At 46.6% G+C, this 13831-nt stretch overlaps 1 protein-coding gene across 1 annotated transcript in view; it reads left to right on the top strand.

Annotated features, from left to right (window-relative positions):
- The first annotated feature begins 5408 nt into the window (after nt 1-5408).
- cpd (carboxypeptidase D) overlaps nt 5409-13831 on the top strand; it is a 53397-nt gene continuing 44974 nt past the window's right edge. Inside the window, exons 1-2 of the mRNA XM_033046321.1 lie at nt 5409-6036; nt 13569-13823. Of these exons, the coding sequence (XP_032902212.1) occupies nt 5445-6036; nt 13569-13823 (847 nt within the window). The 5' untranslated portion in view covers nt 5409-5444. The remainder of the gene's footprint in view (nt 6037-13568; nt 13824-13831) is intronic.

The raw sequence follows: 13831 nt of genomic DNA, 5'->3' as shown, positions 1-13831 counted from the left end.
GATTTAAAATATAATGTGGAAACTAAAACACATATTGTGGTTCACATTGTGGCAGGATGTCAGTTTACAGCTGATTTCCCAATCGTGCCTTCAAGGTCTTTTCCCTCAAAACAAAGTCACTTTCTGAAGAAGGGACTCGACCTGAAACATCACCCATTCCTTCTCTCCAGAGATGATGCCTGTCCCGCTGAGTTACTCCAACATTTTGTGTCTATCTTCACTTTGTCTAATCTGCGTCTGACTCAAAACATCACCCAATTCCTTTTCTCCAGAGATGCTGTCTGACCCACTAAGTTACTCCAGCATTGTGTGTCTGTTGATTGTCTAATCCATGTTGGTGCAAGGACACAATACTGGGTCAGATTGCAGTTTGAGTTTTGACTTCATAAATTCATAAGTTTGTAAGTCAAAGGAGCAGAATTAGGCCATTCGGCCCATCAAGTCTACTCCGCCATTCAATCATGGCTGAGCTATCTCTCTCTCTTAACCCCATTCTCCTGCTTTCTCCCCATAACCCTTGACACCTGTACTAATCAATAATTTGTTCATCTCCGCCTTAAAAATATCAATTGACTTGGCCTCCACAGCCATCAGTGGCAATGAATTCCACAGATGCACCACCCTGTTCTGACCTCTGTTCCAAGTGATGAAAATAAATTAGAAATATTAACAATGATTGTACTATTCACAAAAGCAAATGGTATAGAAGGCAGATACGGCATCTGTATTATAATGGTGATCTTAATAATTTTGAAATAGGATATAGGATAGGTGTCTCTAAAGTCAGAGAGCTGGCAACTCAGTATTAAGGATAAGTGTAGTGACAGAATTAATCTAAACAACTAAAGCCATGTAGGAACAAGGATGGAAATCTGGGAGACCTATCATTTCTTACTGCACCATTATTGAGCACAAAAACAGGCCCTTCAGCCCAACATGTCCATTCTGACCAAACTACCTCATCTAAGCTAGTATAATTTGCCTACGTTTGACTTGATCCCTCTAAACCAGTCCGATTCATCTACCTATCCTTTTAACTGATACTAGACCAAGTGCAGACCCGTTGGGTCTGTTCCCCCAACGTGCGGTTGTGGGGGGGGGGGGGGGGGGGGGGCAGGCGGCATGCAGCGTCACACACACTAACTATCCTTTTTATTTCAACACAAACCCCCCAAACAACCATTTGCAGGCTGTGCTTTTTTCCTTCAAACTAACCATAACCATATTTTCATTTTCAAACCAAATTAAGGGTACTTACTCACAACTGTGTAGACATTTGTTCAGTCATTCAGAGCTCAGACCTCCATGTTGTAGAGACTGATTGGGGCACACCACTTGCAGAGACTGATTGAGGCACACCACTTCCTGGTTTTATAGTCCCTCCCCCATCCCACCAGCAGGAGCAGCAGAGAGAATGGGGAATTTTGTAAAAACATTAATATCTCTGTCATATTTAATCGACAGGAAAAATCCTCGGCACACATGCGGCGGAGGGGGGCTCTGAGCGAGGTGGCCAAAAATGACGGCCGTAGGTGGCGGCATACTCTCGGAAATCGCAGCACAGAAAGCCAAATCCAGTCAAGAACAGACTTTTAGTAATATAGATAGATAGATAGCCTCAACTACCTCCTATGGCAGCTCGTTCCATACAACCACCACCCTCTGGGTGAAAACGTTGCCCCTCAGATTCCTATTGAACATTTCCCCTCTCGCCTTAAGCCTACGTCCTCTGTTTCTTGATTCCCAACCCTTGGAAAATAACGTCTGGGTAAAATTGTTCATGGTACAGATAAAGTGCAGATAAAGGAAAATAACTTTCAATATCAGCATTTGAAGTTTTGTCGGTCAGAGTACAAGAATAAAGGAATGTGTTTGAAATGCCTGTGACCTTTGATGCGGGAGAATGCCCTCCATTATGCGAGCACATGACACCGTGCTGTCTCAAGATCAACACCTGGTGGCAATTGGTTAGAGATTCAATAATTCATTGCTTTCTGTGGAGTTGCTTGAACACTTCTTCCACAATCTACAAGATGGAAACGAGTGACATCGCTGTCTAATGTGGGTGCACACATGTGGTTGAATGAACCAAAGTATAGTTCCCATCAACAATAAATCTTTGCCAATAGAAAAGCAATGTGTGGCTCCAAGTGAGCAATTTTGAGCAGTAGTACATTCTTTTAGTTTAGTTTTAGTTTAGTTGAGAGATACAGCACAGAATGACCAGCTGAAAGTGGCTCTGTCCCGACAGCAGGCCTGGTTTGCCCGTTGCGGAAAAGGGAGACGGGAGATGCTGAACCCTGAGAACGGGAGGGGAGGAGGAGGAGGGAAAGCTTTTCACTGTACCTCGATACAAGTGACAATAAACTAAACTGAAACTGAACTGAGTCGGCGATGGCGGCGAACGCAAGAAGAAAGGGCCGGTATGCGGATGCGCATTCTTACCTTACCAACAATACAATACACATTTATTGTCATTTGAGCCCCAGTGAGACTCAAACGAAATTTTGTTTCCACAGCCATACAAACAAAAACAATGTCCTACAGACATACACACAATTAAGTTCACACAAACATCCATCACAGTGAACCCACTGTGATGGAAGGCAAAGTCTTTTCTCTCCCCTGCTCTCAATTTCTCTCCCGATGTCCAAGCTCCAGGCGGGTGATGCTAAGTCCCACGGCCATTTTAGGCCGCGCGGGGCGATTTACGGCCCCGCTCCCTGTCTGAAAGTACAAGGTCGGAGCCCCAGCGTGCGATGGTGAGTCCCACGGCCATGAAGCCGCGCCAGATGATGTACGGTCCCGGTCCGGGTCGTTCCAACCCCGCGACACGGGCTGGAGAAGTCGCGTTGCGGGAGCTCCGGGAAGCGGTCTCTCTCTCCCCCCGGACCCGTGAGCTCCCGATGTCCCAGTCCACCGGACCTGCGGCTGCGTTGCTGGAGCCTCCGAGCCCCAGGAGTCGAGTCGCAGCAGCGAGTCACCACCGCTCCCCACGTTCCGAGGCCGGCCAGCCCCACGATGGTGAGTAGTCCGCATATCCGCAGTTTCCCGAGCCCCCGGGTCGTTCAGGTTGGAGGCCGCTCCACGGTGCTAGGCCCCAACGACAACGGAGACCCGACAGGGAAAAGGTCGGGTCTCCCGAACAGGGAAGAGATTTAAAACGGTTTCCCCCTCCCCCCCACCCCCCACATATACACATTTAAAACCAAGCTTAAAAAAACACAAACACTACATTTAACTAGACAAAAATAAAAAAAAGACAGACAGGCTGTAGGAGCCGCTGCAACGAGTCGCGCCGCCACCAGGATACCACACAATGAAAGCCTGTGATAGAGTGGATGTGGAGAAGATGTTTCCACTAGAGGGAGAGTCTAGGGCATAGCCTCAGAATAAAAGGGTGTACGCTTAGAAAGATGAGTCAGTGGGTGGTGAATCTGTGGAATTCATTGCCACTGAAGGCTGTGGAATCCAAGTCAATAGATATTTTTAAGGCAGAGATAGATAGATTTCTGATTAGTATAGGTGTCAGGGGTTATGGGGTGAAGGCAGGAGAATGGGGTTAGGAGGAAGAGATAGATCAGCCATGATTGAATGACAGAGTAGACTTGATGGTATGAATAGCCTAATTCTGTTCCTATCACTTATGAACCTATGCACAAAGGATGACCGTGGCTGGGTGAGGAGAGGGACGGTGGCTGCAATGGGCCTTTACGGCCAGCTATAGTCTGGGAAAAGGCGCCAAAACCTGGCGACCTGTATACGGGCTCGGTGGACTGTCTCTATATACTTCATACTTATTCTAGGATTGGGCTTATGTGTAAACATAGAAACACAGAAAATAGGTGCCGGAGTAGGCCATTCAGCCCTTCGAACCAGCACGGCCATTCATTGTGCTCATGGCTGATCATCCACAATCAGTAACCCGTGCCTGCCTTCTCCCCATATCCCTTGATTCCGCTAGCCCCAAGAGCTCTATCTAACTCTCTTTTAAATTCAGTCCAGTGAATTGGCCACTGATGCCTTCTGTGGCAGAGAATTCCACAAATTCACAACTCTCTGGGTGAAAAAAGTAATATAGATAGATAGATAGCCTCAACTACCTCCTATGGCAGCTCGTTCCATACAACCACCACCCTCTGGGTGAAAACGTTGCCCCCCATCTCGGTTCTCATCTCGGTTTTAAATGACCTCCCCTTTATTCTAAGACTGTGGCCCCTGGTTCTGGACTGGGAACATTTTTCCTGCAACTAGCTTGTCCCGTCCTTTTATAATTTTATACGTTTCGATAAGAGTCCCTCTCATCCTTCTAAATTCCAGTGAATACAAGCCCAGTCTTTCCAATCTTTCCTCATATGACAGTCCCGCCATCCCGGGGATTAACCTGATGAACCTACGCTGCACTACCTCAATAGCAAGGATGTATGTCCTTTCTCAAATTAGGAGACCAATACTCCAGGTGTGGTCTCACCAGGGCCCTGTACAACTGCAGAAGGACCTCTTTATACCTATACTCAAATCCTCTGGTTATGAAGGCCGACATGCCATTAGCATGCGTAGTAATAAGCGACCGAACGCATAAAGAAGACGCGAAGATAGAGTTGACTGTACCTCACGCCATGTGACACTGAAGGGCCATCACACGGGGGGCGGGACCGCAGCACACGCCGCACTCTGTTTGGTCAGCCCGGCTACCTGTCACTGGCGGGAGGGGACGGCAACGGTAAAGCCGTGCGTTGTATGGTCAGCTGCGCTGTCACTCAGTGCGGGGTGGGCGGGTTCTGCCACCTGGTTGGATGGATGTCCTATCACTCAGGGCAGCATGGGCGGGTTCTGCAGGAAGCAGCGAGCTGATTGGTCCGCCGGGCTGCGGGGGGCTGGGTTCAGTGAATACTGCGACCTGGTTGGTCGTCTGTCACGTCACGCAGGGCAGGGTGGGCGGGTTCTGCTAGACGCAGCCAGCTGATTGGTTGAAACGGCTGTCAATCTGCACTATGAAGAGGCGGGTTCTAGTGGAAACAGCGCGCTGATTAGTCCGCTCCGATTTGGAGGGCGGGGTTCTTCCGTAAGCAACAAGCGGATTGGTCCGCCGGGCTATAGGGGGCGGGTTCTAGTGAATACTGTGACCCGGTTGGTGCCTGTCCTGCCACTCAGCGCCAATAATGGGCGGGTTCTGGCGATACCGCCACCCGGTTGGCCCGTCCCGCTGTCACTCAAGGCCCTGGTGGGCGGGTTCTGCTGGATGCAGCTAGCGGGTTGGTCTGCGGGCCACACAGCGCTATGGGCGTGTTCCGGTGGATGCGGGAAGCGGATTGGTCCGCCGGGCTGCAAGGGGCGGGTTGTAGTGAATGCTGCGAGCTGGTTGGCCGGTAGTGGTGTCACTCAGCGCCGTGGGGGCGGGCCCACGCGGGTTGTCCGTTCCCGGGGCAGTGGCGCTTAGAGTGATGGCGATGGTGAAGGCGGCGATGCTGGCGGTCTGCGCCCTGGCCGTGTGCTGGGCGGCCGGAGCCGGGGCCGGGGACACCGACATCGACACGTCCCGCTACTACAACTACGAGGAGATGACGGAGCTACTGCAGGGCCTGGCGGAGGCCTACGCCGCCCACGCCCGGCTCTTCAGCATCGGCCGCAGCGTGGAGAACCGCTCGCTGTGGGTGATGGAGATCTCGGCCCCATCCCAGGCCTCATCCCTGGCCTCGCCGCCCCGGCCCCAGCTCAAGCTGGTGGGCAACATGCACGGCGACGAGACGGTGTCGCGCCAGGTGCTGATCTACCTGGCCCAGTACCTGGTGCGGGGCTACGGCCACGACCCGCGCCTCGACAGCCTGCTCAACACTACCCGCGTCTACCTCCTGCCCAGCCTCAACCCCGACGGCTTCGAGCGCGCCGTGGAGGGCGAGTGTTCCGGATCCGCCGCCGCCAGGAGGAACGCCAGGAAGAAAGACCTCAACCGCAGCTTCCCCGACCAGTACAGCGCCATGGCAGTGGAGGAGGCCGACGTGCCCGAGGTGGTGGCCATGGAGAGGTGGATTAAAGGTGAACCGGCTTGTCAACTCACGACCTCTCCCTGTAGCTCAGGCCCTCTAGTCCTGGCGGCAACATCTTTGTCAATCTGCACCCTTTCCAGCTTGACAGCGTCTTGCCTATAACAGGGACAAATCTCAGGTCTAAAGATGGGTCTCGAGCCGAAACCTCACCAATTCCTTCTCTCCAGAGGAGTCCTCACTAGAGTCTTACAGCGTGGAAACAGGCCCTTCCGACCAAGTTGCCCACACTGGCCAACATATCCCACCTGCCTGCATTTGGTCCTTATCCCTCCAAACCTGTCCTATCCATGTACCTGTCTCCAGAGATGCTTCCTGTCCCACTGAGTTACTCTAGCATTTTGTGTCTACCTTCAGTTTAAACCAGCATCTGTAGTTCCTTCCTACACATCTCTGTAAATCTTCCTTGCAATCTTTCTAGCTTAACCACTTCCTTCCTACGTGCAGGAAGGAACTGTAGATGCTGGTTTACCCCGAAGATAGACACAAAATGCTGGTGTAACTCAGCTGGACAGGCAGCATCTCTGGACAGAGTTATTGCTGAGTTAGTCCAGCATTTAGTGTTGATCTTCTATGTAAACCAGCATCTGCAGTTCCTTCCTACACAATAATATATTCTACACCCAGTCTGAAGAAGGGTCTCGATCTGAAACGTCAGCCATTCCATTTCTCCAGAGATGTTGCCTGTCCTGCTGAGTTACTCCTGCATTCTGTATCTATCTCTTACAAACATAGGTTTATGGTGGAGGTAGGGGGAAAGATTTAATAAGAGCCTGAGGGGCAACCTTTTCACACAGAGTGGTGGGCGTATGGAACAAGCTGCCAGAGGAGGTAGTTGAGGCAGGGACTATCACAACATTTAGGAAACATTAGGACTGGTACATGGATAGGTTTATAGGGATATGGACCAAACAAATGCAGATGGGACTAGTGTAGCTGGGACATGTATGTTGTTGTGGGCAAGTTGGGCTTGTTTCCACGCTGTATGGCTATACATCATCGGAGCAGAATTAGGCTATTGAGTCCACTGAGTCTACTCTGCCATTCATTCATGGCTGATCTGCCGTTCCCTCTCAACCACATTCTCTTGCCTTCTCCCCATAACCCTTGATGCCCTTACTAATCAAGAATCTGTCATTCTCTGCTTTAACGTGACAGCCTCCATAGCTGTCTAACATCCTTAGCACTTAGTTTGACACCTAATTTGAGGGCTGGAAGAGAGGCACAGCTGGTGGAACTGCTGCCTCACGACGCCAGTAATCGGCGTTCCATCGTGATCTCGGGTGCTATCTGTGTGGAATTTTCACGTTCTCTCTGTGACTACATGGGATTCCTCCAGGTGCTCTGATTTTCTCCCACATCCCAAAGACGTTCGGTCTTGTAGGTTAATTTGCCTCTAAATTACTCTTGTGTGGGTAGGGAGTGGAATAACATAGAACTGCTGTGAATGGATGATGGATGGTCAGTGTGGCCTCTAGGCCAAAGTGCCTGTTTCTGTGCTGTATCTTTCAATCAATCAAAACACAGTGCTGGAGAGCTCAACGGGTCAGGCTGTATCTGGGAAGGAATGGTCAGTCCATGTTTTGGGTCATGACTCCTCTTCAGTGGCAGGAACTGCATGAATGATCCAAGTTCAAATTCAATCTTTCAGAGTGGGACAAATGTCTGACTGGTATTTTGTTCCAAAACCAGAATCGAGTAGTGACCTGTCATATTTGCAGACTCATATCCTGAGTTAGTCACAAAATGAGTTAGAAACTCAGCGGGTTAGACAGCATCTCTGGATAAAAGGAATAGGTGATGTTTCGGGTCGAGACCCTTCTTCAGACTGAGAGTCGGGGGAAAGGGAAACGAGAGAGATAGTTGGTGATATAGAGAGATATAGAACAAATGAATGAAAGATATGTTTATCTTTGGTTTTAACCAGCATCTGCAGTTCCTTCCTACTCATCCCTTAAGTATTGTGCAGCAATATCTGGTGTGTTGGGCCCTATTCAAATGTCAGGCAGTGCTAATCAGGCAAATAAGGGTCAGACGGTATAGCATTAATGCCTTTTCACAAGGACTCCTGGCAACACGGCTTGCCCATGTTCTCGCAATGCCTCACTGGCATTGATACTGATTAGTAACAAAACACCATGTTTTTTTCTTTGTCTGCTAGGTTTTATGTTGGTTTGAATTGTAAATAGGTCAAACCGTTCTACTTCTATTGCTGTAAGGCTACTGTTTAAAATGCTTTTAATCTGCAAATTACCACTACAGGGGCCAGTAGCACAACCTGATGAATAATGGCTGTTGGAAACGTTCTAGAAACTTCATGTTCTTGTCGTGCATGTATTCACTCTTATGACTGTGTGAATTAAAACGTGTTGAGTAGTATGAACTGGATTCGGAATCTTGCCCAGGTGTGGTGTTATGTTTGTCCTGAACACTGATATCCGTGCCCCAACTATTGCTAACAGTTCACAGACGTAAACTGACTTCTGTGACCACAGTTAAAGCTGTTCACTTGCAATTTTGTCGTAGGAATGAATCAATGTCACTAGCTTTTTCTTTGTGTGTGAATGGGATAAGAGTTAGTGCTTTTTAGCCCCTCGGACTGCTTTGTGACTTCTGCATTTCCAGTTTTAATCATGAAACCCAGCATTTAGGAAAATATTTTAAAATCCATCAAGGGGATGTGAAATGAAGGTGCAGGACACTGCCTTCATGAAGCGTCATGGAGTACATGCCCCAGTCTGTGTCATTGTGCTGAACTGGAGATGATGGAGAGCTTCAAGTTCCATGGTGTACATATCACCAACATGTTGACTTGGTCCAACCATGTTGATGCTGCGACCAAGAAAGTACACCACTTCTATTTCCTCAGAAGGCTTTGGGGAAATTTGGAATGTTCTCAGTGACTCTTACCAATTTTTTCAATTGCACCATTAGAAAGCATCCTATCTGAAGGCATCACAGGTTGGTTTGACACCTGCTCTGCCAAAGACTGCAAGAAATTGCAGGGAGTTGTGAATGAAGCCCAGTCCATCACACAAACCAGCCTTCAGCCCTTTTTTTGTAAACCAGCATCTGCAGTCTGTGTCACAACTCACACCCTGGTCTTATTTGTCTACTCCCCTCTCCCGTCGGGCAGAAGATTTGAAAGCTTGAAAATGCATACCATCAAATACTTCAACTGACCTCTCGTATCCCAGGGCCGAATTGCTGATCTTCCAATCTACCTCATTGTGACTCTTGCATTTTCTGTTCCCTGCACTTTCTCTGTCGCAGTAACACTATATATTTCTTTTTTACACTACCTGATGTACTCGTTTGGTATGATTTACCTGGTTAGCGTGCAAAACCAAGTATTTCACCATACCTCAGTACACAAGACAATGTTAAAACAATGCCGCAGCTGGTATTTCTGTTGTCCCACCGCGCCAGAGACCTCGTGTGATCTTGACATCGGGTGCCGTCTGTGTGGAGTTTGCACGTTCCCCTTGTGACTGAATGGGTTTCCCCCAAGTGCTATGGTTTCCTCCCACAAAGATGCTCGGGTTTGTGGGATAATTGGCCTCTTTAAAAAAAAATTTTAAAAGCCTCTAGTGTGTAGGGAGTGAATGAGGACGTAGGATAACATATAATTAGTGTGAACGGGTGATTGATGGTCAGCGTGAATTCTGTGGACTGAAGGGCTTGTTTCCGGCTGTATCTCTAAACTAAAATACCAATGTCAACTAAAAGTTGTGTTTGCCATAGAGGTGAAAATCCAAAGTCTGTAAAATAGAATAGATTTTCATTCAAGGCGCATTGAGTCGTTGCAGGATGTAGTGCAGAAGCCAGTAAACCTTAATTAGGATGTTGGCAAGCGTGCTAATCATAAGCCATGTGGTTCTGGATGGTTGGAGTATGTGGAAGTGTGACCTTTACCGTTGACTAGTTGAGACCAACTGCATTAGGTGAGGTTGAAGATGGTAGTTGTCAGTAATATTCTATGGGTCTCTCCGACAATCTAAAATATTCTAGTATGCCTCAATCTTTTCAATATGGAAAGAATGGCAGTAAATCATATAAATCATTATAAATCATATAAAAGCTCTGGGGCGACGGCGCCTTTGTGGTTGCAGCTCCTAGACTGTGGAACAGCATCCCTTTTCCCATCAGAACTGCCCCCTCCATCGACTCCTTTAAGTCGAGACTTAAAACTCATCTTTACTCTCAAGCCTTTCTTGACGTCCTCTGAGTGAGGGCTATATGTATGTATTTATGTATGTACTTAATCTATGAACCAATGTTGTATAACGTTAGTACCTCCACCAATGTGAAGCACTTTGGCCAACGAGAGTTGTTTTTTAAATGTGCTATAGAAATAAAAGTGACTTGACTTGACTTGAAATATTCTTAAGGTAGACAAAAATGCTGGAGAAACTCAGCGGGTGAGGCAGCATCTATGGAACGAAGGAAATAGGCAACGTTTCGGGTCGAAACCCTTCAGAGTCTAAAGAAGGGTCTCGACCCGAAACGTCATCCATTCCTTCTCTCCAGATACGCTGCCTGTCCCGCTGAGTTACTCTAGCTTTTGTGTCTATCTTAAGTACCTACTGATATTAAAAATACAGTATGCAAGTTATAGGATTGACAGAATTGAAACATGTCAAATTTGAAAATTAGATGGAAGAGTGATATTTTGTTACTGAAATGAAGACACTTGTGAACAATGCATCTCATGTAAAAGTTGCACTTTTTGCTGTTCACTGAAAAGCAAATAGGTGACTCATTGCAAACCAGCCTATTTATTTTGCAACCACAGTCTGTTCCAGGTAAGGGAGTGTAATCACTCAAAGCTCCACTTGTGTAACCAAACAACTAGGGATCAAGATAGTAAGAGATGGTATCATGTTTGCAGAAGAAACCTGAGCTAAGGCCAGGGAAGCAGCAGACTGGGAAAGCTGTCAAAGGCAACAAAGAGTAGGGAGACAAACACTTGCAAGGGGCCTAGAAGTTGGGAGCTGTGTGGTGTGTGTGTATATAGGAGTCCATGAAAAACAAATGGGATAAAACTAGGAAGGAACTTCAGATACTGGTTTAAACCGAAGATAGACACAAAATGCTGTAGTAACTCAGCGGGACAGGCAGCATCGCTAGAGAGAAGGAATGGGTGATGTTTTGGGTCTGAAGAAGGGTCTCGACCTGAAACGTCACCCATTCCTTCTCTTCATAGATGCTGCCTGTCCCGCTGAGTTACTCCAGCATTTTGTGTCTATTTTGGGATAAACCAAATCGGTGGAAAGGAAAATATGGATAGTTTGTTCATTGGTGTGTTATGAAACTGGGATTCATTATATTTGAGGCTGTGATGGATTTTTAAACTAAAATAATTGGTTGGGTGGAAAGTGGAGTTTATATGGATCAGGTGTGATCTTATTGAATGATAGTAGGTGGGAGGGTTGAAATGGCCTCTTGGTGCTTCTGTTCTAACTGAAATTGGTCATCCACTGAATGAAGGGGCAATGAGGGAGTATCATGAATGTTATTTATGTGGTTTTGCAGAAAGTATCTGATAAACTTCCTGTAGGTGATTGATTATTGACAAAAATGAGGATGCACAGAATTGGAAGTGACCTCCTGATGTGGGTGACAATTAATTGAGTAAAATACAGTATTGGTGAAGGGAATGAAATCTGGAGTTATTCAGAATGATGTTTATTATAATATAATAACTACAGTATGGTGTTCAATTATAAAGGTGAGTTTTAAATGTGGGCAAAATGGGAGAGTATCATGTTGAAAGTGGGCCATGTTGTCAGATCAAACTAATCACCCTGGCACTTTTACATCAGTTTGTTCTAGTTTTGAGCCGTGAAGTTGGATAAGGTTAAGATATTTTGATGCATTAAAAAAATTGCTATGAGGTTTAATGTTGTGCACTAGTGAAGTTAAATAGTATGGGTATTAGTTATTTTCAGCCATGTCAAGTTGGCATAATTACAGATGGTGGACTCTGAGATTCAGCTATTGATCAGTTATGTCTTAGTTGTGGTGAAACATGCTCAGAACTGAATAACGACTGTTCCTGTGTAGTTGGACCCAAGAGGCCTTGGATTTAATCCTTGCTTTCTTCTAACAACCCGTATATGAGCGGTAAGAATGCTGTAATTGGTAACGTGTGGAAAAGTTGACTATAGCCCTTGTTCCTGACGTAATGCAGTTCTTGTACATAATGTTGAAATTGGCCAAGTACGTGGTTGGGCATGACATGGCATGATGTATTGTGTCAACGTGCTCTATTTAAGCTCACAGGTGTAGATTTAAATGATAAATCCATTACATCGTGGGAATCAATGTCTTCAGAATAAAACACAAACTGATGTTTTTCTCCTTCCTCAGTGCATTCTTGTGTAAGTATTTTCTTGGTCAGGTTTTTAATTAATGACATACACCAAATATTCTGACAGATGGGTGTGGACTGTGTCTTTAATTTATTTTCTGTTACGGCACATGATAATGCTGGCTTCTGTTCCCGTCACTTCAACCTATTTACTGGCATGGATGTTGCTGACGGACAGTATTTGTGATCAGTAATTGCAATACGTTATGTCGGTAGGCACTGCAGCCATGTTGTGCAGGGAATGAATGGTTATGGTGATGGATGGGGTGGAAACCCAGTTTTACCCCAGATGCTGAAGTTCATACATTGCTGGAGCTGAATTCTTGTAGACAAGTACAGAGTATTCTGTCATACGGCTGATTAGCATCAAGCATGGTGAAAGGTTTAGGGGTGTCGGGTGTAATCCCTTTGTTGGTGTGTCTGGTCCGGTTACCGCTCTGCTTGATGACCCTCGGGATGTTCATGTTTAAGAAAGAACTGCAGATGCTAGAAAAATTGAAGGTAGACAAAAATGCGGGTGAGGCAGCATCTATGGAGCGTAGAAATAGGTGACGTTTCGGGTCGATACCCTTCTTCAGACTGATGTGGGGGGGGAAGAAGAAAGGAAGAGGCGGAGACAGTGGGCTGTGGGAGAGCTGGGGAGGGGAAGGAGGGAGAAAGCAAGGACAACATGAAATTGGAGAAGTCAATATTCATACCACTGGGGTGTGAGCTACCCAAGCGAAATATGAGCTGCTGCTCCTCCAATTTGCAGTGGGACACACTCTGGCCACCCCCACATCAGTCTGAAGAAGGGTCTCGACCTGAAACATCACCTATTCCTTTGCTCCATAGATGCTGCCTCACCCGCTGAGTTTCTCCAGCATTTTTGTCTACCCTCGGGATGTTAATGATAGGGGACCTGTGGATGCTTGGGCCATTGAATGCCAAGATTCGATTTATTTTGACACTGACACATGTTGCAATTAAAATATTTTGACATACTCATGGCGATAGGCCTTCTGTAACAATAAGTTCGATCTTAAATTCTGATCTTTGTCAGACATCTAATTTGGTTTCTCACTGGTGTAACGCATCTGTAGATGTGTAAAGTAATTGTATTTGTTTTCCATTGCCTAATTCTAATATTGTAATTTGTTATTTTCCTGTAGAAAACAAGTTTTTGATTTCTGCGAATCTTCACGGTGGATCTGTGGTTGCCAGTTATCCTTATGACGACTCGCGAAATCACGAAGCAAAGGGGTACTACAGTAAGGCCCCGGATGATGAAGTGTTTAAGTACCTGGCCAAGACCTATGCTTCCAAGCATCCCATAATGAAAACGGGCAAACCACAGTGCACTGACTCTCCTGATGAAACCTTTCCTGATGGGATCACCAATGGAGCCAAGTGGTATGATGTTCGAGGTGAGTTC

The sequence above is a fragment of the Amblyraja radiata genome, chromosome 28, assembly GCF_010909765.2.
Source record: "Amblyraja radiata isolate CabotCenter1 chromosome 28, sAmbRad1.1.pri, whole genome shotgun sequence".
In the NCBI taxonomy this organism is placed as follows: domain Eukaryota; kingdom Metazoa; phylum Chordata; class Chondrichthyes; order Rajiformes; family Rajidae; genus Amblyraja; species Amblyraja radiata.
The sequence above is the reverse complement of the archived record's forward strand: the minus strand, read 5'-3'. Positions and strand labels throughout refer to the sequence as shown.